At 44.1% G+C, this 26123-nt stretch overlaps 1 protein-coding gene across 7 annotated transcripts in view; it reads left to right on the top strand.

The window, feature by feature from the left end:
- The window catches only part of LOC123501140 (tetratricopeptide repeat protein 23-like), a 325403-nt gene that overhangs the window by 38249 nt on the left and 261031 nt on the right, over positions 1–26123 (top strand). For 5 of the 7 annotated variants that reach the window (XR_006673573.1, XR_006673574.1, XM_045249726.1 and 2 more), the window contains exon 2: positions 1735–1896. Coding sequence is in view for 5 of the 7 variants with exons in the window: in XM_045249726.1 (XP_045105661.1) it covers positions 1799–1896 (98 nt within the window). In the remaining 2 variants the exon portion in view is untranslated. Of the gene's footprint in view, positions 1–1299; positions 1365–1734; positions 1897–26123 lie in introns of those variants that run through there. The other 2 variants (XM_045249723.1, XM_045249724.1) reach the window with 2 other exon arrangements.

The raw sequence follows: 26123 nt of genomic DNA, 5'->3' as shown, positions 1-26123 counted from the left end.
GTCTAGCTTTATTTTGGGCCTTAGCTTTGTTTCCACTACACACATTATGTCCGGTTCGTTATTTCTTAGGTAATCCATACATTCTAGCCTCTTAGACAGAAATCCATCTATGTTCGTGTAAGTCACTTTTATTCCATTCCTAGTCTCGTTCTTCCATGTAATGCCTATTCCGTCTGTTTTATCCACCACTTCTTTAGCCTCCCATTTCTCATCCTCCAAAAAAACTTGATCTTTTCCTCCTCTGTTCTTTCGTCATTCCTCTCTTTCACTTCAGATACTAGCTCCTTCATTTTCATTCTCTCATCTTGTGACATATTTCTTCTTATGTAAATTGTTTTGGTTTCCTCAGAGTCCTTAAGTTTCCAAGCCCTCCTCAACAAGGCCTCCGCTGCCACCTGAGACTTTAATTTCAATTTTAATGGTCTATTCTTGCCTTCCTCAAAAGCTCCCAATCTCACACTTTCTTCTACCTCAGCATATAGGTCCTCTTCTTCCACAGAGATCTTGTTCAGTAAAGACTTAATCTTGTCATTTTCCTTATCCCTCCTGTCCTGCCAGTTCCTGTTAGTTTCCTCCCGCAATCCTATTATGATCACACATTTTTTCTTTTCAGCAATATCTCTCACCACATACTCATTTTCCTTTAGTGCCTTTACCATTTCCCTCTGCGTAATCCCTTTATTTTCCTCTTCCTGCTTTTTTACTATCTCCCTAAACGACCTTTGTACCTCCTGATGTTCATGGTTCACTTCTTTCATCCTGGTATCAATTAGATTAAGACATTCCTCTTTCTTCAAGTCCCCTTCGGATATTTTTATCTCCATTTCCATGAGTTTAGCCTTCATCTCTTCACATTGTTTCCTTAGTTGTTGGTTTTCTTTCTCCATCTCTACTTTTTCCTTCAATAGTTCTTTGTTCGCTAGCATTAACAAATAGATCTCTTTTTTTTAGCGAATAATTTTCGGCTAGAACTCTATCCAGTTTTTCTTCTATTGACAAAATGCTTAAGAACTTACTTTCCAGCGCCTGGATTCTTGCATCCATATCAAGTTTCTGCAGTCCTTTTGGCGTAGTAATAAAAACCTTCAAAGTCTCTAGTTTGCCTGGACGCCATTTTTGTTGTTGTCAGCTGATTACGGCCAGAACGATCACCGTCCACACTCCGCTCTCAGGGATTACTCTCCATATCACTCACTTTCAACACTAAGAGACAGTAGAACATTAACGGACACAAACTTAGAGTTACCCGGGCCCTGTGATACCATAGGTATTTTCTTTCTTCCCGTCCACAGCCGGAGACGAGCCGTCCTCTCTCAGCGACGGCAACGAGGTGTGTGTGTGTGTGTGTGTGTGTGTGTTGTCAGGTAAGAAAAAGTTATTTATAAATAAATACAGTGCATAGGGATAGTGCTGCTAGTTGGTGGCTTGGCACATCTGTCCAACCTCAGCTGAGCTAGTATCTACATTTTTCCCTTGGATCTCATGCACTGTTATTGTTCTTTTGTCATTTTCACACTGTTTACTTACCTTGTTTTTTTTTGTTTAAAGAAAGTGGACTAAATACTAAACTCAAGAATTGCAAAACTCAGAGAGTGTGAAACTCAACATATGGGTGTAGACACCGAGTCTTTGCTATCCTTTTACAGGTATATCAGCCTGGTGTAGAAATATATGTTACAGTAACAATAGTTCCTTTTTTACAGTCATGATTTTTTATATTAATTTTTTTTTCAGATTTCTGCACTAAGAGCCCCAGGTATTATAGGAATCTCTTTTAACCCTTGCTCTGAAGTCAGTGATGGAAAGCCTCAGTGACTCTGATCCTGATTTTTGGGAACTGGGAGGCAAGGGAGAAGGCAGTTCAAGCCAAGGGAGAAGAGGACACCACCGGAGAAGGTGAGGCCAACAATAAGGATAGTAGTAGGTACTGTACTTTGCAGAACAACTCCCATCCTCTACTTGCAAGATGAATACAGTAAGAGTCCATTAACCCCTTCGCGTCGGATGTTAAAAAAGCCCGCCTGTATGATATACGGGTGGTAGTGCCGTGTGCCCTAACGCGGGAAACTCTTGCAAGCTTGTCATACTTGTCTTTGTGTATTATGCTGCTATTTTTTAGTCACTATATCGCCTTCGAAGAGGAAAGTGGACGCTTTTCTCTTCGGAGAGAGAGAGAGAGAGAGAGAGAGAGAGAGAGAGAGAGAGAGAGAGACAAGCGGGACGCATGTAGCTTATCTTTCGAGAGGAAGAGGGGGAGGGAGGGAAGGGAGAGGGAAACGAAGGGAGGAGAGAGAGAGAGAGATTAGAAAATTTGTTGTTTTTGTATTTGTGTGTGTGTATGTGTGTGTGTGTGTGTGTGTTCACAAATGTTACAAGGTGGGACGCATGTAACTTATCTTTCGAGAGGAGAGGGGAGGGAGGGAAGGAGATGGGAGGAGGAAAGGGAGATGGGGAGGAGGAATGGAGAGAGAGAGAGAGAGAGAGAGAGAGAGAGAGAGATGGGAACAGTCTATGCCATTGGGTAATTTTAGACACAAGGCGGGACGCATGTAGCTTATCTTTAGTGATTGGTGGAGACAAGGACGGTGGGAGGAGCACTAGGATTTCAAAGACAGCATACGGCGTGTGTAGTTAGTATCCAACACACTATACGGGACAACTGAACTGGAGAAAGCTCAGAAAAGAAATATGACGTCTACGTAGGCGTCACCGTATATGCTACTGGGGCTTCATGACGCCTACATAGGCATCACCGTATTGAAGGGGTTAATCTGATGAACAGAGAATCAGGAATATGTCAGATAATCAGTTTTCCCTTTAAAACACATAACTAGTGAAATAGTAAGTGATATATCCTTGAGAGTATCCATTTTAAAGTGAGTGTTAGTAATATATTTATTCAGTTCTCTCAGGTTTATAATTACCCTGGTCATCCCATCTTCTTTCATAGTAGGAAAAACATTAGAAAAAACAAGTCCTACAATAGGCTCACAACTCTCAACTACTTTCTGTTCCAAGAACCTCATTATGATGCTGTCCAGAACTTATGATCAATTACAGAGATAGTGAGGGGCCTAATCAGAGCAGTTTATGTAGGTAGCTTATCAAACTCAAGGACTTTACTGTAGGATGAATATGGAGAAGTCATGCACTGTCAAGCAATTTATTTAAACCTGTACGAGAGTGCCAGTGTAAGCATACACAATCACAAATGCCAACTACTATATCATAGTAGACATAGTAAACATATAATATGGACCCACAGTAACACATCACAAATACAGACATTATATAGACATTATAAATTTCACAGCTCAGTTGCAATCTGCAACAGTAATACGAGCATCATCCTTAAACACAGTAGTCATACAAACTCACTTCATTGGCCAATGGCACATTCGTCCTAGTCACTGCAGGACAGAGAGCCACCTGGTATCTTTCAACAGGCAGAACCAAATGTCACCTCCCAAATGAACCAGCACTGCTCAATTGGTCGTCGGACAGCACTGACAGGTACAAATCAACCACCAACTCCCAGCTGATCTGATACCACCCAACAAATACAAACACTATAACATGGGCAATATAACCATCAGATTCATTATGTATACAATTCCAATGCTTACCCTAATTGTTTCACATCCAATAATTAACATACATATAAACACACAATAACTTACTTGACTGGTTGTCAGACAGCCCCAGGCACTCCAGCATACACTAGTCACCACAGTACACCGTCCACCACCACACTCCTCAATCCAAGTTCCTGCGTCACCCATCAAATCCAAACACTGTATCCATGACACAATAATCCTACGCAGGGAGGAGGTGGTGGCGGGGACGTCAATGCTGGGGTACGACTGACTCCTTACACTGGCTGCACCTCCCAGGAAGGCAGATACCACATCATAAACACCACACAAATGAAATGTGCACAGATGGATGAACAAAACAAAGTGCCACAATAGACATATCATCTATGATACATTTACCATTGACCACATCATGAATCTATTTATCAGTGGTAAAGGCTTACCACTGCAGTCTGACAGCAAAGACTTTGCCACTCACAAAATTATCCATAGTATTCCTCGAAGAGAGAGTGTTGATACATACCAGAGGGAGGCTTATTGGAGAGGCCTGTGCAGCTGTGTCCCCTTCCCCTGGGATTGCCTTTGTCCTAAAAAGGCCTTGACTGCTGGGGAAGGTAGGGCCTCCTGGGAGCATGTTGGTAAATGGCAGGTCTTCTTGTTCCTGGACTGGTGAATTTTTCAATGTTTCTTAGGGACATCAAAGGGAAACAGGTCAGCTGTCCTAACCTCATAGTCCTATTTCCTAACCACTGCCAGGAATCTGAGTAAATTGCTCGACAATAGATTACTTGAAATCAATTGCTCGAAAAATAATTCTCGAACTATCAATTGCTCGAAAGGCAAATTGCTTGAAAACAGTGGTTAAATGAAGATAAATATGTAAAGATGTACCGTATAAGAGAAAGTAATACAACTTCAGTATTGTTAATTGAACAGTTAAGATTAAGAATGGGTACAGGTAACTTGATTTACACGATAGATGTGTTACAAGAGGCATTGCGTATTTCAAAATTTGCATAAAACAAACTTGTAATTCTCATAAGAAACAATAGATAATAGGGGTGATGTGGGATGTGGTCCAAATCATGTATAAGCAAACCAATTGTGCAAATTTAATTAATTATAATATTTTTTCAGTTGCGTATTAACAAAAACATGTAAATCAAGAGTTACCTGTGCATTTATACAACCGGTCTTATTTTTTTCTACATTGTTTGTTTTGTCATAGTTTAAAATAAAGGGACATTTTTATTATTTTTGTTGTTCTTCATGATTGGAAAATAAAGAAAATAAAGCTGTGTTATTGCTAATATTTATTCTATTAGTATGAAATTTTGTATGCAACACTTCTTGAATATTTTTCTATATTGTTTGTTGTGTCATAGTTTGATACAATATTTCTTTAATCGCATAGCATGGTCACGGTACTATTTTCTGCCCTCAGCTGCACGGACTCCTCCCACATATTGTTCTATTCGCAATTCTTGTAAACTTTGTTCTCTCTTTAGTCCATCAATAAAACTCCAAATAGAGGGATAACGAGCACCTATTTGATGTTAAAACTGTTGTGCCACCTTTCAATTGCATTGTTTGTTTTCAACATTCTTTCTACAACATTATCAAAACAGTTCCACATTTCATATTTAAATAAAGGAGCACATCTACGGCTGTGTCTATACTGGTGTCCAATCCACGTGTCTTCAAAATAATCCACTACTCCTTGAAGCTCATCTGGAAAAATTCCTTTTTTAACTAGAAATTAAAAAGTTTCCACAACTTTGGTTACAGGTATAAGTAACAATGCAGATAAAAGATAAACTTTAAGAGCAAATTCAGCATTGGTGTCGTACATTATCTTAACATGTTAACCGCGTTTGCCAACTCAGCACACTCGCCCACACCATGTAACCTTCATTACCCGACCACGCCAGTGTCCATTGGACTTTTGCAGAGAGAAGAGGTATATATCATTGTGAGAGCGTGGCCTCTAGTATAGAGCGTAAAAATCCATGGTACAGATATATACCGAACTGCGGACCAGTAATTTTTTTCCCTTCTATCGCGTATTGGTACACCAGTGTGCCAGGCATGGGCTGTAGCATATGATGATATATTCTTGACACTATCAACAGTACCTGAGTAAGGTAATAACTTAGTTCCAAGTGGAATGAAAAACAGAAAAGGAGAAGAGATTGTAAAACCTGAAAGTGTCATTGAGTACAATAAAGCAAAAAAAAGTGTTGATGTTGCTGATCAACTCAATTCCTACTATTTGCCACTCTGCTAATCAAGGAAGTGGTACAAGAAGCTGGCTCTGGAAATGATTGCTGGGATATCAGTGACAAATGCTCAAATTCTATACAATAAATACTCCTCAGCAAAACAAGTATGCCTAAAAACCTTCAGAGAATCAGTAATTATCTCTTACTAAAAACATTCCTGAGGAAATTACAAAACCAGGGAAGAGCACCTCTGATATATTGGGTGCAAGAAAAGAACATACCTTACAGGAAGCAGATGGACCAATGAAAAATACAAAGAAGCGATGCAGAGGATGCTATGAGAAAATCTCACTGTCTGAGGGATACAAGGTGGCCACAAACAAGGCTACGCGAGTATCCACCTATTGCAATGAATGTAAGGGTCAACCACTCCTTTGCATTTCATGTTTCAATGAAAAACATGACATGTAATTAGTGATCAACTTTATGATGATCTAATATTCCATTATTTTCTTATAATGATTGTATTTTTTTATTTTTAAGTAATATGTCACCAAACATTACTTGTTATTCAGAAGCCTATTTTTTTCTTTCAACAAAATGAAATAATTGTTTTATCATTTTTATCTTATTTTCCAGTACCTTAGCAACACATCTGCAGTCATAATAAATACAAATTTATACACAAATTGTTTACATACTCATGTTTTTAATAGTTTTTAGAAAGTGATATTCGGGCCTCAGATGTACCAATACCCAACAAGTGAAACATTTACTCGGTATACGGGTGGCCCGAGATGCGGTTAACGTGTTAAGCCCATTTGCTTGAATTTTTTATAAAGGCTTTGATCAAAATGAAAACATTGGAAATTTTTATTCTGTGGCATTAACCATGGCAAGCTCAAAATCAATCATTATTGCCAATGGCTGGAATATAGGGATTTTTTTCTTTTAAGAGCCTTCAGCAACCTCTTATAAGTTTCTTCTGTTTTGTTAGATAACAGTGCATGTACAAGAGGTAATATATTACTTGACTTCAAGCCATGTATTGTATACAGTTGACAAAAATCAAAGACACAGTTTTAAGAGTTCCATCAGCATACTAGTGCTCAAAACGTGCTAAGATATCAAGATTGGCTTGGGTTGCAAAAATTAAAATGTGATCATTTGTGGGACCATAGTCATAAATAAGGAATAAATCTCTTTTGATGCTTTTGGTAAACTCTCTGTGATGTTAAGATCGAAGTTGCTATTAGGCAAAGCAGGTCCAGCAATTTTCCTTGTGTGTATATTACGTATGATTCTTTTCATATTTGATACTGAGGGGTGCTTCACTGCTGGAGCAGCACTTACTTCTATTGAAGCACATGATACAATATAATGTGGTGCATCTTGACTATTTATTGCATGTTCTTTCACTTTCTCAGTGGTCTCAATTTCAGTGGCATCTCCTGCATGGTTGTGATTTCTGCTTTGTTTCTGGATAACATCATTGACAGTGATAACACGTGCTGAGCATTTCCTCTTTTTTGCACATTTCACATTTCTAGTAAATCTTATTGTTCACTGTTTTGTCCTTAATGTATAAATATACATCCAAACACAACTTCTTTTCTTTTTTGCTCTCAACAAAAGTTATGTCCATCACTAGGGTTCAAGATCTCCAAAATTACTGTAATAGAAATAGAAAACAAATATAAGAAAAAATCAGAAAAATAGTCAGTACTATTGTAGGTTAATTCAATATCAACAATAGATAATCAAGTGGTGAGTATTCACAATTAAGGGATAACTGTAAGACAAGTCTAATGATAATGGATATGGTTGCTGTGGGAAGAAAGGGAGAACCACACGTATAGAGTAGCCCTGTCACCATGTGTTGAGCCAGCCAAGAGAGAAAGACTAGAAGACTGACTGTTAAGGCGAGTGTTGTGGCTCCTCTTATAATCTTCTGTGTTGACATGTGAGATGGTGCAACTTCAAAATTTCAAACTATCTGCCTTTCGAGCAATTGATAGTTTGAGAAATTATTTTTAGAGCAATTGATTTCGAGCAATTTACTGTCGAGTAGTTGATTTTGAGTAATTTACCGAATTCACTTCTGTCAGGGCTGAATCATGCACATGAATGCGTGCCACTTCCATCCATAACTGGTTAAGGTAACACACAGCAGTGGTTAGAAGACATAAACTATTATTCAGTCCATCCAAGTAAAGGTTGACATGTTATCTTTTCTTTCCACCAATGTCACTGATGTACTGTGCAGCAGGGATTATATTCTTGGAAAGCAGACTGTTTATATAAGAGAGATGAGCATCAATCAATTTGTCTCCCACACACACATGGCCTTAGGGATAGCTGAGTTTATAGTCAAAATAGTCAAGGTAGGAACATTGTTAGGAAGCTTAAACTTACTACATGTAACTTTAACATCATCAGAAGTAGGGCAGCGCTTAAGGCTTGCATCCGGAATAGTAACCAAGTGGCCAAAAAGAGGCTCACCTTTCTCTTCCTATCCATGGATGTGTTTTCAAGAGTGCGAAGAAACTCTCATCAGCTCCCACATCATCAAGCTGGCTCATAAGAGAACACAGACACAATCGTCTGCAGTGGGTGGGCCAGTTGTGTTGACATCTTAACTTATCTCTGCAGTTGAAGGTGGCAATGCACAAGCAACCACCTGTTGCGCATTGAGATCCCATATTTCTCTCTTCCTCACTTGCTCAACAATCGGGTCCTTGTCACCATTGGAGCGTTTTCTAAAAAAGGGGAAAGGGAAGCAGACTGGGATGTATTGGATATATTGTTTACATTACGTAATCACTTATCTGATTTTGTTTGTATGGTGATGACATAGTAGTTGGTGGTTAGTAAATATACTGTACATTTTTCATTGTCGAAGGGTGGTTTTATTTTCATAAAAATAAACTAAAAATAAAAAAAATATGCATGTAGCATTCCAGGATTTCAACACCCATTCACACACTTGAGCTATTGATGGGTGTTTCATTCTTCCACAGGGTGTCATTTCATGTCTTTCTTCCAGGAAGGATTATGGTATTGGAAATACTTGTACCAGCTAAGTACTGAGTTTACATCATATAAAAGGCTGAATTAAATAGTACTTAAGCTAACATCATAATGTAATGACTCAACATACAAATCCAGGTCGCTATCGGTCAAGTATCCAAGCTCACTTGAGGCTTGGTGTTGCCTCACAATATAACATTCGTCTTGGAAAACACACTAGTATTTTTCAGGATATTTTTTAGGAAAAAAAGTGCATCTTGTAAGCTGTAAAATATGATGTGTAATAACAAATAGGATTTTTAAAGGGACCGTCTGGTTGGGTTTTCAAAAATCGAAAATAAAGAGGTATGTGGGTAATTTTTTTCACTGATAGATAACTGTTACATGATGTTAGTTTAGTAGTTACAAGCAAATCGAACTTTAAATAACTGCATGAAAAAAAAAATCTATTTTTTTTAAAGAACATTTTCCCCATATACTTTGTCACCAGAGGGCAGATTTAAATTTTGCCAGTACATATATGAAGTATGTGGTGTAACAAAACTTTCCATTTCATAGAATTTTGAATTTTTTATTTTGATGGAATTATGAATTAAAAAATTCTTTTTTTACAAAATTACATTGCAGCACAGAAAATAAGTTTTTCCAAATTTTATGAGATGGAAATAGAGCAGTTTCATTGAGCTTCAAAATGATACCTCAAAATTGAAAATCTGTTGAGAAATGTGGGAGAAGATGCAATTTGAATGATAAAGTGAAAACTGAGAAAAAGGCAAAAACCCCTGAAATGTCATTTCCGTCCTCTGTGACCCTGTACATTTATTTGGGTTGGATATTTCGTGCTCATGTACCACCATGTGCATCATATATGTTTTTTAGGCATGTTTAGAATATTCTGTAAGACTCTTATGGCACCTGCCCCCCTACAATGACTGTAGGTATTAGTTGCTCGAAGGCAAGGGTGTCTCCCATCCATGCATGGTTGGTACAACTTGTAATTTCCCCTTGCACTGTTTGTTTAGACTTTGTAAGGCAAAAAAGCAAGTAAAATAGGCTGGATTGTGGCTTGCAAGGCTTGAAACAACGGGCGAGATACTCAATACATCTTCCTCCCATCTCAGTCACATGGACACTGAGATGGAAGGGGAGAGGGTGTGTTCCTGTGTACGCCATAGTACTAAGTTACTAGCGCCTGCCTTTCCTTACCAAAAGAAACCACTTTTCATGACTTTTTCCGTGCTTATTATCATCATTTATGGTACTGCAAGTGGGGAGGGGGAAAGCCCAGGGCTGTGGTGGGCGTGGCAGGGGTCCTTTTAAGATTAAATACCCCGTGTATTTTAGTGTATTTCCTCAAAATACACCATCACTATGTTGCCATATGTTCGGGGATACTCTGGTGGTGTTTTGAGGATTTTTTATATATATCAGATTTTTCGGTACCATTGGCGACTGGATATGTATATATATATATATTGTTACGGTTTGCACTAACGTAAGTCGTCACCCGGCTGCGGTTAGCTGCTACAGCTCCCTAGACTTTTATTCTGGCAAAATTGCCAACTTTATTACGGTCAGAACAGTGGGGATTTTAAAACACTCCACAGAGTCCCCACTACTATAACTCACAGCCGACGTAACCCTCAGGTTCTTTCAAGGTCGCCAACAGTGTATAATTTCCCCCACTGTAAGGGAATTTCCTCAGCAACTCCTTCTCCTCCTATACCCAACCAAGTAGAATTTATAAATAAATACCCCCTAGAGAAACTGCCCACAAGGACAATTCCACCCACTTCTCTATGAAGTATTAATGCCTCTCCACCCGCCTTGTCCACAGACTGTGATAACTCACAGACTGGAACAACGCATGTAATAACTTCAGCAGGGCGAAACAAAAACCAGGCAGCGACAGATGCGGTGTATTAGAGCTGAGCGACAAAGGTGTATCCGCCTACATGGCTGGAGCTTGACCGAGCCCAAGTTCACAGGTGTTACAATTGTCAGCTAGCTTGAAACAACGAAAGTAACTCGAATAAAACAGTCAAACGTATGAAGCCTCGAATGCTTCATTAAGTTTACAACACTCCTTCCCCTTTAAAATCAAACTGAATAAAACATAAAACATCTAAACTATTCATATTAAGATAACTAGCAACTTAATCCTTACACATGGAATTAAACTCTATTTCAACATAAAACATAAAACCTGTAAACTAAAAACGTAAAACTGAATGCAAACGAACACCCAATAAAACAAGAATATGAGACAGATTAATCCCAAGTGATCTGCAGACGATCTGGTTCCTTGCGAAGTCTCTCTGACCGACGACATGCCACCTCCCCCGAGGGTTGCTCCAGCGCTGGCTGTCGGGGCTTCGATCCATGCCCAGCCTGTTGTTCCCAAACTTGAGTTGGCACATTGTTTGGGTGTGCCAAAACAGGTTCCTTGACTTCTTCTGTACTATATGGTGGCCAGTCATTCGAGCGTCCCGAAGCAGTTAGGGGTGGCACGGAACTAGATGGTTCCGAACCTTGTTCACTGGCTCCCGATGCTGAATTCACGATGTCCACAACTGGTGGAGATAAATCATCCGCGTTGCCCTCCTCTTCATCCAGTCTATCTCTTCTTCTTACGTAGTCCAGATGACGTCGCACCGTTCATCCATCCAGCAATTTCACCTTAAATGAAACTGGACCAGATTGTTGAATAATTACTCCAGGTAACCACTTTGCACCTGGACTAAAATTGATAACATACACCTTATCCCCTACTCCCAGTTCTCTCGGGTGTGCCTTCCTATCATGATAATTTTTTTGCATTTCCTGTTTCCTTAATACTCTCTGACTTATCCCTGGCATTAATAGGTCCAGACAAGTTCTTAATTTCCTTCCCGCTAAAAGTTCCCGGCGAAACCCCTGTGGTAGTGTGTGGTGTGACCCGATAACGTAACAAAAATTTCATTAATCGCGACTCTAAGGAACCCGCTGTCTCTTTTGTCATGGCCCTTTTCAAAGTCTGCACTGCCTTTTCTGCTAATCCGTTGGAAGCTGGGTGATAAGGGGAGGTTTTGATATGAACGATGCCATTTTGTTTTAGAAATGTTTCAAATTCCTCACTGCAGAAGTTCGTGCCATTATCCATCACTACAATCTCGGGTAAACCTTGTGACGCAAAAGTAACTTGTAATTTTTCAATGGTAGCAGATGAAGTAGCCGAATTTGTGGCGTGAACATCAATCCACTTAGAATGTGCATCAATTACTACCAGAAACATCTTGCCCATAAATGGCCCTGCATAATCTAGATGTAATCTGGACCACGGCTTCTCTGGCCATTCCCAAGGCTGCAAAGGGGCGTCGGGAGGTAGATTCCTCAACTGCTGACACTGTGCACACTGCTGAACTACAGTCTCTATATCATAATCCATATTTGGCCACCAAACATAGCTACGTGCAATGCTTTTCATGCGTGACGTCCCTGGGTGTGTCTCATGAAGTTCTGCTAGCACTCTCTTCCTTGCTATCTCTGGCACCACCATCCTTGATCCCCATAATATTACTCCATCCTGCACACTTAACTCCCACTTCCTTCTAAAGAAGGGTTTTTGTGCTTCCACGGTGACGTTTTCAGGCCACCCGTACTGAACGTTCCTCCTGACTATAGACAGTATAGGGTCTCGCTCCGTCCACCGCCTGATGTCCTTCGCTGTTACTGTCGTCCTGTCCTGCCTCTCCAGCACACACACAACGTCCCCTGGCACCGGCATATCCTTAGGAGTTTCAGGAAGAGGAAGACGACTCAAAGCATCCACATTGGTTATATACTTCCTTGGTTTGTGGGTGATAGTGTAATCATATGCAGATAAAGTCAAGGCCCAACGCTGAATACGACTTGAAGCCATCACAGGAACGGGGCGACTCTCATTGAATAAACTCTTGAGTGGATGATGGTCAGAAATAATCTCAAAATGATGGCCATACAAGTAATTATGAAACTTTTTTACTCCAAAAATAACAGCTAGTCCCTCTTTCTCAATTTGCGCATACTTTCGTTCAGCCGACCCCAATGTCCTTGAAGCAAATGCAATCGGTCTCTCTTCTCCTGACTCCAGACGATGTGAAAGTACTGCTCCCAGGCCGTGTGAAGAGGCGTCACAGGTGAGTAAGAGCGGCTTGCTGCTGTCGTAGTGCACCAGTACTCGGGAGCTCCCTAACAGCTGCTTAGACAGGGACAGCGCTCGCTGCTCGTTGTGCCCCCACTGCCACTTGACTTCTTTTTGCAACAATCTGTATAATGGTGCAAACACAGTACATAGGTTAGGGATAAATCTGCCATAATAATTCACAAGTCCTAGATATGACTTAAGCTCTGTGGTGTTGCTAGGTGTAGGAGCATTGACAATAGCTTTAACTTTTTCATCTGTGGGGTGTAGTCCCTCTGCATTTATTTTGTGTCCTAAATAATTAACCTCTGGTGCCTGGAAAATACACTTCTTCAATTTCAGTCTTACGCCTGCCTCGTCCATACGCCTCAAAACTTCCGTCAGGTTACTAAGGTGCTCCTTATCCGTTTTTCCGGTTACCAAGATATCATCTAAATATACAACTACATGGGGAATACCTTGAAGTAAATTTTCCATGACTCTTTGGAAAATTCCAGGAGCAGAAGATACAACATATGGTAGTCTATTATATCGAAACAGACCCTTGTGGGTGTTAATTGTCACAAATTTCTTTGACTCCTCATCAAGTGGTAGTTGTGAATAAGCGTGCGAAAGGTCCAATTTTGAAAAAGTCTTTTCTCCCGCCAAATTAGCTAACAAGTCCTTGTAATGTAATGTATATGTATCTGTGTTATAATGTACTATGATGTGTGTAGGTGATGGGTTAAATACTTGGGTGTCGTTGGCTCTTACACTTGTACCTAGTTACCTAGTTAATTGCTTGTTATGGGAGGGGAAGTGAGGACGACTGTGACGCGAGGCGTCGGGTCAGTGGGAGAGCAGAAGGCGAGCTGTGTAGTCGCCCCACTCCTCTGTACACCAAGGGAATAAAGATCACCGGATTGCTTTTGCTGAACACCACAAGCTATCTAGGCAGTCATGCCCGAAGACCCGGAAGACGTGAAGGCGAGCCCGTCTACACCAACGCCATTTGACGCTAGACTCATCCCGGAGTTCGACGGTACAACGGACGTCGTAGAATGGGTGACAAGGGCCGAGATGTTGTGCGAGCTTTGGGGCGCCGCCTTCCAGTCCGTCTTACCGCTGCGCCTGACTGGTGGCGCGTTCGCCGTGTGGTCACAACTCCCTCAAGCCAGCCGCTGTTCTCCAGAAGCCGTGCGTGACGCCTTGTACGCGGCGTTCGCTTTGGACCAGTACGCGGCGTACGAGGCATTCGCTACACGCCGCCTCCGGCCGGGTGAGTCCGCCGACGTCTACCTGGCAGAGCTGCGGAGGTTATCAACTTTGTTTGGGGGAGTCCCGGAGCGTGCCCTCGCCTGTGCCTTCGTGACTGGACTGCCAGATGACATTCGCAGAACAGTTCGCGCTGGATGTAGGGCCGAAGACCTCGACCTGGTTAGTGTGCTGGCCCGGGCTCGTGCTGTACTCTCTGATGAGAGTGTAGCTGCTGGTGTGGCTGCTGGAGCTGTAGTGACACAGGCTCGTGGTCAACCAACAACGGCCAGAGAGCAGCTTCACGAGCAACAAGTGAGAGCACCGAGGCGCACTTGTCGTTGCTGGAATTGCGGCCGGCCGGGGCATCTTGCTGCAGCATGCCCGTGGACGGGAAACGACGTAGGAGGGGACGCATCAGCGCCAGCGTTCTCCTCCGGAAACCAGTGAGCGGCGCATTGCCAGTGGTGCAGCTGTTAGTCAATGGACGTCGTTGTCAAGTGCTCGTTGACTCAGGCAGCACCGAGACCATCGTGTACGCTTCGTGTTGCATGCGGTGGCAACCGCGGATCACCAGCGTAACGACCATCAGTGGAGACACGTTCCGGTGTACTGGAGTCGGCGAGGTGTCTGTGGAGACTCCTGCTGGCCTGTGTGCCAGATTCAAAGCACTAGTGGTGAGCCAGCCTCCCCTGGGCGCGGATGTTGTACTTGGCATCGAGGCACTTGGTGGAGTCACGGTGAAGTCTGCCTCTGATGTTCAATTCTGCGGCGCTGGACAGCGACGGTTGTGTGGCACCGCTGCCCCTGCGCCATTGGTGGTGGACGCCCCTGACTTCAGCGTGCAGTTCAACACAGTGAGTCGGACGTGGATCGTCACGTGGAAGTGGATGAATGGTGCTGCCCCTGACTGTCTCGGCAACACAGTGGAGCAGTACAATGTGCCCCTTTCCATGCGACAGGCGTTCTGCCAGGAGCTGGAGTCGTGGATTACAAGTGGTTGGCTTATACCTCACGATGAGCAGCAGCACGGGGCACCTCGGGGGCTTCTACCGCTCATGGCAGTGCGGCAGAACAATGGCGGTAAGGTGCGGCCCGTACTCGATTACCGTGAGCTAAATGACTGCGTGACTACCTTCACTGCCGACAGCGACGTATGCTCTGACCAACTAAGGAAGTGGCGCCGGCATGGAGAGAACGTGTCCGTCCTCGACCTACGCAAGGCGTATCTACAGGTGCGTGTAGATCGGCAGTTGTGGCCTTTCCAGACCGTGATGGTGAGAGGTCGGCGGTACTGCTTAACGCGCCTTGGATTTGGCCTCAACATCGCTCCACAAGTTATGAAAGCAGTTGTCAAGACCATCCTGGCTCAAGACTCTAAGATCGAACAAGCAGTTTTGCCGTACGTAGACGACCTGCTCGTGAATGAAGACCTGGTCAGTGCAGAGCAGGTTGCTGCACACTTCGTGAGTTACGGGCTGGAGTATAAACAGCCAGTCCGTGTGGCGGACGGGGCACGCTTGCTGGGTCTACGCGTACGTCCGGTGAACGGGTAACTGCAGTGGACGCGAGACAACGCAGTTGCCACGCCACCGAAACAAGTGACCCGCCGTGCAGTGTTTGCGTGGTGCGGGCGACTGATCGCTCATTTGCCGGTGGGCGGCTGGCTGCGACCGGCAGTGGCATGGATAAAACGGCAGGTGAACGCTAGTACCCGGGGCTGGGACGACGTGACGGGGGATGACGCGCTGTGCGAGCAGATGGAGTACGTGTCAAGCAGGCTGTCCAAAGAAGATCCGTGCTGTGGGCAATGGTGCGTGCATGGAGACCAGGCAGTGGTGTGGACCGACGCCAGCTCTATCGCTGCCGGTGTTGTTGTGGAAACACCGCAAGGAGCTGCCATCGAGGACGCATGCTGGATTAGAAGAGATGAGAGCTCCACATTAACATGGCTGAGCTGGACGCAGCAGTTCGTGGCGTCAATCTGGCCATCGCGTGGGGCATGCGAACCATCGATCTGCGAACAGACTCTGCGACTGTCTACCGCTGGATTGACGATGCGCTGAGTGGCCGGGCACGTCTTCGCACCAAGGCTCATGGGGAGATGCTGATTCGCCGTCGGGTAGATGTCATCCGGCAGCTGGTGACGGAACTTGAGCTGGTCATGTCTGTGACGCTCGTACGCTCCTCAGAGAACCGCGCCGACGCCCTCACGCGAGTCCCAGGGAGTGGGTGCGAGGTGACAAAGACGGATCGGCAGTGAGTGTAGCAGCGGTAGCAGCAGCATCAGCAGCTAGCAGTCGGGATAGCAGCGTGGCGAGTGTCGCTGACGTTCACATACGTGCTGGCCATCCCGGCGTGCGACGCACACTCTTCTTTGCACGACGTGACATCTCACGAGCAGTGACGCGTGCTGAAGCACGTGCTACTGTGCGGCAGTGTGAGGTGTGCCGCAAGATCGACCCAGCGCCGGCGAAGTGGCAGCACGGGTCATTGAGTGTGACTGAGACGTGGTGGCGTCTGGCGACAGATGTTACCCACTACCTCGGTAGCGCCTACCTGTCCCTTGTCGACTGCGGGCCGTCTCGGTTCGCTGTGTGGCGGCACTTACGTCGTCCAGATGCGGACACCGTCGTCAGTCACCTGGAACAAGTCTTCTGCGAGCGAGGAGCGCCGGCGGAACTGCTCTGTGACAACGACACTGTCTTCCGAGGCCGGCGATTCGCAGCTTTCGCGGCGCGCTGGGGCGTGTCGCTGCGCTTCAGAGGGCATACGCACCGTCTGGTAACGGCATCGTGGAAAGGAACCATCGCACGGTGAAGGTGATAGCAGCGAGGAAGGGCTGCTCCGTTGCTGAGGCAGTCCACCTGTACAACGTGACGCCCCGGGACGGGGAAACTGTGGCATCAGCTCCCGTGAGTGGTATTTACCGGTACCGAGTACGAGACTGCGTGCGGCACGATCAGGTACAGCGTGCCGTTCACACCTCCCCTGATGTTGCAAGGAAGAACTACACGGTTGACGATGCAGTGTGGGTTCGGAGGCGGGGCGAGCGCTGCACCTCAGCATCGCAGCCCGGCGTCGTCACCAGGGTGAACTCGCCGCAGGTGGTAGAGGTTGATGGAGTCCCACGACACGTCAGGGACTTGAGACACCGCAGCAGCCTCTCAGTGAACGAAGCTGGCACTCCAGATGAACCGGGAGTAGAAGATGAACCCCCGCTTCATGTTGACGCGCAAAGCCAGCTGCTGCAGCCGCAGGTGGCTGAACCCCCACCTGAGGCACCACGAGAAGCCGTGCTTCGAAGGAGTACCCGTGAGCGGCACCCTCCGCAGCGATATTGTTGTGATCCTGGAGATCAGGGGGGTGTGTAATGTAATGTATATGTATCTGTGTTGTAATGTACTATGATGTGTGTAGGTGATGGGTTAAATACTTGGGTGTCGTTGGCTCTTACACTTGTACCTAGTTACCTAGTTAATTGCTTGTTATGGGAGGGGAAGTGAGGACGACTGTGACGCGAGGCGTCGGGTCAGTGGGAGAGCAGAAGGGGAGCTGTGTAGTCGCCCCACTCCTCTGTACACCAAGGGAATAAAGATCACCGGATTGCTGACTGCTTTTTGCTGAACACCACAGTCCTCTATTTTTGGAATTGGGTAACTGTACACTTTGCAAACTCTGTTTACGGTCAACTTATAATCACCACAAATGCGTATGGAATTATCTATGGGGACGATAGGCGCCGCCCACTCCGAAAACTGCACAGGTTCAATCACACCTTGCTTCAAAAGTCGTTCCAGCTCGAACTCCACTTTCTCTTTCAAGGCGTAGGGAAGTGGACGAGCCTTGAAGAATCTGGGTGAGGCTTCCTTATCCACGTAGAAAACTGCATTAGTGCTCTTGATGAGACCCAGTTCATCCTTGAAAACTTTATCAAATTTTTGAATGACATTATCACAGCCCGTGCTACAATTATAAACCGCATCCCAGTCCAACTTTATTTTCCGTAGCCAGTTACGTCCCAACAAATTAGGGCCGTCTCCATCAACTACAACCAACGGCAGAGTCTCTAGCTGGTTACCATACTCCACCTCCACCTCAACTTCCCCGAGTACTTTCAACATACTACCACTGTACGTGCACAACACCACTTCAGAAACTTTCAACACAGGTTTTGATTTTCCTTTCCAACTTTTCTCGTACGTTTCCTTATTCAAGACTGACACTGCAGCACCGGTATCTATTTCCATGGGCACCATAACTTTGTTTAACCTTGGGTGAACAACAACAGGTGGATCGCGAGACTTACTCACTGTATACATAGCATATTCCTCCACACAACCGTCTGCACTGTCATTACTGGCACCATGCTCGATCTTATGCATCTTATTGTTCTTGTTACTCTTGCTCCGACACACCCTTGCCAAGTGCCCCACCTTCTTGCATACGTAGCAGGTAGAGCGCGAAAAACGACAGTCTGGATCCATATGTTGACCCCCACACCTGAAACACTGCTGCCGAGGTGCAAACCGCCTTCCCTGAGTGTCCTCGCTCCTTTCCTCATCGCGTCGCTCAGTGATCCTATTCACGTGGTTTCCTCGCTGCTCCCCCGCCAGCTGTAGGTCTTGAGTGTCCCTCGCTGCTGCCTCCATAGCCAGTGCCGTTGCTTCTGCCTTCTTAAATTTAGTCCAAGTTCCCGTCAGCCAATAATCTTGCTTGTATTTTTCTATCGTCGATTCCACAAACCAGTCTGTCTCGAAGCATGTCAGTCAGCTGGTCTCCATATTCACAATACTCTGCTAATTTCCAAAGATCAGCGATAAAGGTTGACACAGACTCACTCTGTAGCTTGAAAAGAGAGTTGAATTTGAAGCGTTTCATGATGACAGATGGCTTCGGGCACATGTGATTCTCCAAGAGTGTTTTCAATTTCTTGTAGGACTTGTCGGCTGCCTTATCTGGGAGGCACAGGGACCGAATCAGCTCGTAGGTTTTTGCCCCGCACACGGCCAACAGTGTGAATTTTTTTTCTTCTCTTCTTCTATGTCGTTGGCCACGAAGAAATGTTCCAATCGCTCTACGTACTGAGTCCATACTTCAGTATCTTGATTAAACTCTTCGAGTTTGCCAATGGTTGCCATGTTGCTTGGTAATTTTCGTCGCCAATGTAATAGCTTCAGCAGGGTGAAACAAAAACCAGGCAGCGACAGATGCGGTGTATTAGAGCTGAGCGACAAAGGTGTATCCACCTACGTGGCTGGAGCTTGACCGAGCCCAAGTTCACAGGTGTTACAATTGTTAGCTAGCTTGAAACAACGAAAGTAACTCGAATAAAACAGTAAAACGTATGAAGCATCGAATGCTTCATTAAGTTTACAACAATGTGCGTGGTATATTATATTACTATAATATCCTACTACAACAAGTGCTTACTAACACCTGTTAGACTGACATCCCTGGCCTACTACTACTGCAATATATGATGTGTACAGCACATCCGGTGATGTACACACAAGCCCAGACACCATCTACGGGTGACACCCACTATATACTCGTCGCAGAGACGTCTGGCGAACAACTATGCACTACTGGCCGACATGAAGCTTCTCAGCCTTCAATGGTGTGTGTGTGGCTACTACCACTCAAGAGTCAACACCCTCGCTTGCAACCCATCTCTCAAACACTTGCTCCAGTGAACGAGCACACTCGAGGTAGGAGTCACTTGCTCGCTTCCTCTTTCCTCTGAATTGCAAGCGATAGGCTTCTGGTCGCAGCTCATATGCCCGCAAAATGTCAGCCTTAAACTCCTCATAATCATCCAGATCATCAGCTGACATTTTATCATAAACTTCCAAGGCTTTTCCCTTGAGTTTATTCGCGACCAAGCCTACCCATCTCTCTCGAGACCAAGCAAACTCCTTGGCTTTCCTCTCGGAAGCGGACAAACCATTCAGCCACCTTAGACTCATCAAATTCGGGGACTAGCTGGAGACTTTGAACTAATGTACGCTCAACACTCTGTTCTCCTCCTCCTCCTACATTACCAACAACTCCAGGCGTACTTATTGCATGGCGAGTTTTCTCCCACTCCAACTCTCTATCTTTATCTGCCCTTTCTCTCTCCATCTCTCTAGCCTCCTTCTCTGCTGCTAGTCTGTTTAACTCTCGTCTCTCTTCCACCTCTCTAGCCTTCTGCTCTGCTGCTAGTCTCTGAAGTTCTCGTCTTTCTTCCGCCTCTCTAGCCTCTTGCTCTGCTGCTAGTCTGTTTGACTCTCGTCTCTCTTCCGCAGCTAATTTCTTCAACTCTCGCCTCTCTTCTGCTTCTATCTCCATTTTCCTCATTTCCAGCTTTAATCGCAGTTCCTCCAGTCTGGCAGCTGTCTGGACACTATCAGCAATACTGCTTGCTGGACTATATCGTCGGGAGCCTTCCCTGCTTCCGATACTTCTGCCAGGGCTAATATATCCCACTTCACCTTCACTGGGACCGCCACGTGCATTATCATGACACGTAGTAAATGCGTCCTCACTGACCCCACGCGCGGCCACCGACTCATCATACCCACGTGGTGAGTCTCGCCGGCTCACACTTGCATCCTCACCCTCCACTAGTGGGGTGAAAAGACCAGTAACTCTCTCCATGGTGCTCACAGGGACTCGTTCTCACAAACAATAAAATAATATAAGTAATAATACCCCACACAATAACACTACACACTATAAAGCACTTGGTTTATCCTGGCGAGGTCGCCACTGTTATGGGTTTGCCCAAACGTAAGTCGTCACCCGGCTGCGGTTAGCTGCTACAGCTCACTAGACTGTTATTCTGGCAAAATCGCCAACTTTGTTACGGTCAGAACAGTGGGGATTATAAAACACTCCACAGAGTCCCCACTACTATAACTCACAGCCGACGTAACCCTCAGGTTCTTTCAAGGTCGCCAACAGTGTATAATTTCCCCCACTGTAAGGGAATCTCCTCAGCAACTCCTTCTCCTCCTATACCCAACCAAGTAGAATTTATAAATGGTAGATGTTATGTGTAACAGGGCGAGGCCTTAATACCCCCTAGAGAAACCGCCCACAAGGACAATTCCACCCACTTCTCTATGAAGTATTAATGCCTCTCTACCCGCCTTGTCCACAGACTGTGATAACTCACAGACTGGAACAACGTGCGCGGTATATTATATTACTATAATATCCTACTACAACAAGTGCTTACTAACACCTGTTAGACTGACATCCCTGGCCTACTACTACTGCAATATATGATGTGTACGAGTACAGCACATCCGGTGATGTACACACAAGCCCAGACACCATCTACGGGTGACATCCACTATATACTCGTCGCAGAGACGTCTGGCGAACAACTACGCACTACTGGCCGACATGAAGCTTCTCAGCCTTCAATGGTGTGTGTGGCTACTACCACTACAATACAGTTTACTACTGAAACTATACAAAAGATGGTGGGGGCACACAGCCACCCAACAAAACACACTGGTGACCACAGCCACCAACAGCAACAATGGGACGAAACAATAATGCGTCCCTCCGCGTCGCCACACCCGAGTGGACGAACGCACTACAGGAAATGCAGCCCCAACCGGCTACACTTTCCTCAGGACTACAAGCCCGTTGTCCTACACAGCCACGGTCTACCCAGTAGCAAGCCAGCTACTCAACAGGAGGGCACAACTCCCAGACCAATGACTAGCGAGTAACAAGAACAGCCCAGCAACACGTGTCTCCACCCTGTGCCAGAAACCAAGAGCGCACGTGTCTACCTCCGCTGAAAACTGGCTGGTTACTATACACAGTATACTACTGATACTACACAACAGATGGTGGGGCACACAGCCGCCCACCAAACACACTGGTGACCACGGCCACCTACAAACAAACAATCAGGACGAGACAGTAACGTGTCTCTCTGTGTCGCCACACCACGAGGGGACGAACGCAAGACAGGAAATGTAGGCCCAACCGGCCACACTATTTAGGACAACAAGCCCGTTGTCCTACACAGCCACGGTCTACCGAGTAACAAGCCAGCTACTCAACAGGAGGGCACAACTCCCAGACCAATGACTAGCGAGTAACAAGAGAAGCCCAGCAACACGAATCTCCTTAACACTGTGCCAGACCGACGAGAGTTCGTGTCTATCTCCGCTGAAGGCTACCTCTGTACTGACTCCCGCTTGCAACGAGAAGCGAGAAGAAGGAAGGGGTTGTCTGCTCAGCAGAACAGCCCGAGGGGCTCGCGATGGGTGGCCATAGGCTTCACATATAATAATATAATAAAGTAAAGGGGATTAAGATGGTGCCCATCACAATATATATATATATATATATATATATATATATATATATATATATATATATATATATATATATATATATATATACAGTAAGGTCCCGAGTAACGTCAGAGTTACGTTCCTGAAACATGACGTAAGTCAATTTTGTACATAACTCGAGTTTTTGTACTTTCAAAGCATATTATCGAGTTTTCAGCCAATAATTTTTTATGGTTATTCAGGTAAGTAAAAGGTTATATTGTTATATTGGTATATTATTTACAACTATGTAGAAATATATTGATTAGGGCATGACAAAGGACTGCAAGTTGCCGAGAGGGGCGGCCTGAGGCCGCCAGGGGGGTGGGCAGGTCGAATGTTGTGACGGTCAGGGTGGACAGCTGGGAGTTTTGTGGAGTGCGGTAGGAGTAGAAGCGTTATATAAGTAAAAGGTTATATTGTTATATTATTTACAAGTATGTAGGAATATGAAACACAAGCTTGTTTTTGTTGTTGATTAGGGCCGCAAACACAAAGGACTGCATGTTGCCAGAGGGGTGGATGCCTGAGGCCCCCAGGAGGGTGGGCAGGTTGAATGTTGTGATGCCCGGGGCGGACAGCTGGGAGCATAGTGCAGTTCGGTGGGAGTAGTAGCGTGGGCAGCGGAGCAGGAAAGGGCAATAGGGATCAGCAGACAGGTGCAGACGGTGCAAGTCAGCTGTAAGTGTCGTGTGGCCCAGGCGAAGGCTCCGGAGTTGTTATTGTTGTGATAGGTGCGCGAGCCCTCAAGGTTGTCAACCTCCCCGTTGTCATGGTAACGGGCTTCCCATTTTCTTCTTCACTCCCTCACACACAGCTGCTGCCTCCCTTCTCATGTCTTTTAATTATGTCCACTTTTTCTTGTAGCGTAATGGTTTTCCTTTTCTTAGCATCACTGCTATCACTCAGGAGTGTTTTTTTTTGGTGCCATTGAGCAAGATACTAAGATAGTCAGCAAACGCAGATGTAGGAACACTCTTGCCAGGGGCGACGGTGTGGTGGAACTGAGGTACGTAGAGTCGTAGAGTGTTATTGTATTCAAGCATGAGGTGGGCGGTGTTGCGGATAAACTAGTGACGCCTGGCGGCCAACAATAACAATAAACCCCGCGCTTTATGATTTATAAATTTTCAATTTTTTAAATCTTAAATTGCCTTATAGTGGACTGACGTAAGTGCGAGTTTGACGTAACTCGAGACCGATGTAACCCGGGACCTTACTGTATATATATATATATATATATATATATATATATATATATATATATATATATATATATATATATATATATATATATATATATATATATATATATGCAAAATCCATTTTTATCTACATACTTACCCATAATTATTAATTATAATTGAGGTTACCTTCCTCCTTTCCCTCTATGGCCTTTTAGGCTAGAGGCAAATGAGGGAATTGGTCTGATGGCTGATAGCTGGGAGTAGAAAACAGACTGTGTGGCTTCTCAAATAAAATGAAAAATGGCACCACAAGTGTTTCTTAGTTTCTTCTCTCGAGCTGTCAGACATGGTGTAAGTTTGCTTTTGGGGAATGGGGGGAAGGTTAAGCAAAAATTAATAATCATGGGTAAGTATGTAGATAAAAATAGATTTTACATTAAAAATCCTATATTTCTGGCACCATCTTTGTAGTGATCCTTTGGATTCTTTTTATTCTCTTGATGTCTATCTACTTGTATGGTGACCACAACAATGCTGCATATTCTAATCTAGATCTTATCATAATGGTTATGATTTTTTTCATACTCTTGTCCGTGTAGTGAAATGCCATCCTGATGTTAGTTAGTGTCTTGTATGTTGAAGCAAATAACTCATTTATGTGTCTTTCTGGAGTCAGGGTGTCTTGTATAATCACTCTCAGGTCTTTTTCTTCACTACTTTTCATTTCAAACTCTTCTCCAATTTTGTATTTCCACGTAGGTGTTCTATTACTTTTACCCATTTCCATTACATGGCATTTCCTGGCATTAAATTCTAATTTCCATTCTTGGCTCCTCTTCCAGATCTTGTTGATATCTTTCTGGAATTCCCTACAATCTTCGTTGTTCCTTGCTACTCTCAGAAGTTTCATATAATCTGGAAAAAAAATTATTTAACCACTCAGACCCTCTTGCATATTGTTAATATATACATGAAACATAATTGGTGCCAGCACTGAACCCTGTGGTATGCTATTAGTGACTGTGCTCCAACTAGATGAGGTGTCTCTTATTCCATATATCCCTTGTACTTCATCCATTACTCTTGTATAAAAGCTTAATAGATTTGTTATGCATGATCTTCCAGTTCTGAAACCAGATTTGGAGTTATTTATCATTTAATTTTCCTCCAGATATTCTAACCATTTTTCTTTAATTACAATTTCACAGATCTTTCCCATAACACTAGTCAGTGAGGGACCATATTTGCTCTTTTGCACTCCCTTGGTACCTTCCCTTCCATCAAAGAGCTTTTCATCACATCCCAGATTGGTTCCACCAGTTGGTCTCTACATTCTCTCAGTGTCTACTCTGACACTCCATCTGGCCCCATTGAATTTTTGCTTATGCACCACAATGTTTCTTAATCCTTCTTGTGTTGCTTGGTTGTTTGATTCTATGAAATCTCCCTCTTCATTAGATACTGATTTAAAGCTCTTGTAAGTAAGTTCACTCATTTCTTCTGTTGTTTCATATGTCCTATTTCCCCTAATTAAATTAGTGATGGTCTCTCTATTTGTCATTTTTCCATTTATATACTTATTAAAAAGCTTGGGTTCCTTTTCATGTCTCTTCACTACATCCTTTTCAAAATTCCTCTCCTCCCTTATCCTAATATATTCGTTCCATGCCTCTTTATACTGCTTCCTATTAACTTCCGTTTCGTTGCTTCCTTAATTTCTTCCAAGCTGCATCCTTAGACTTTTTAGTTCTTGCACATATAGCATTATACCACATGTGTTTGCTTTCTTTTACTCTGTATTCAGGAACATATCTCTTTACTCCTTCATTATACTTGTCTAGGAATATATCATACTTCTCTTGAATTGTCTTGCCTTGTATAATTTCCTTCCACTCAATACTACCAAAGTAGCGTCTTAATCGTTCAAAATTTGACTTGGCGTGGTTCCGTCTTGTTTGCATATGTCCCTCATTGCATTTTAATATTTTCTGATCCTCTAAATCAATTTTTAGGACCACATGATCACTTTTTTCCATTTGATGTTTGGACAAGGCTCTTTTTTTTTTGTGAAAACCAAATCCAGTATTGATGGTTCTTCTTCCCCTCTATATCTTTTATAGTCCTTCACCCATTGGTCCAGTGTGTTTACCATTGCCAGTTGTGACGCTTCCTCCCTTCAGCATCCAGCATGACTGTTTGTATCCATTTCTTCCCAATTTACATGTTTACAGTTTAATCTCACACAAGTGGCACTCTTCTGTCCTTCTTTTACTTATTGTTCAGGCAACTTATTAGCACTTCCCTTTGCATTTCTTTATGGACATTGAGCATTCATGTATTAGTCTTCA

This window comes from Portunus trituberculatus, chromosome 8 (genome assembly GCF_017591435.1).
Source record: "Portunus trituberculatus isolate SZX2019 chromosome 8, ASM1759143v1, whole genome shotgun sequence".
NCBI lineage: Eukaryota > Metazoa > Arthropoda > Malacostraca > Decapoda > Portunidae > Portunus > Portunus trituberculatus.
The sequence above is the reverse complement of the archived record's forward strand: the minus strand, read 5'-3'. Positions and strand labels throughout refer to the sequence as shown.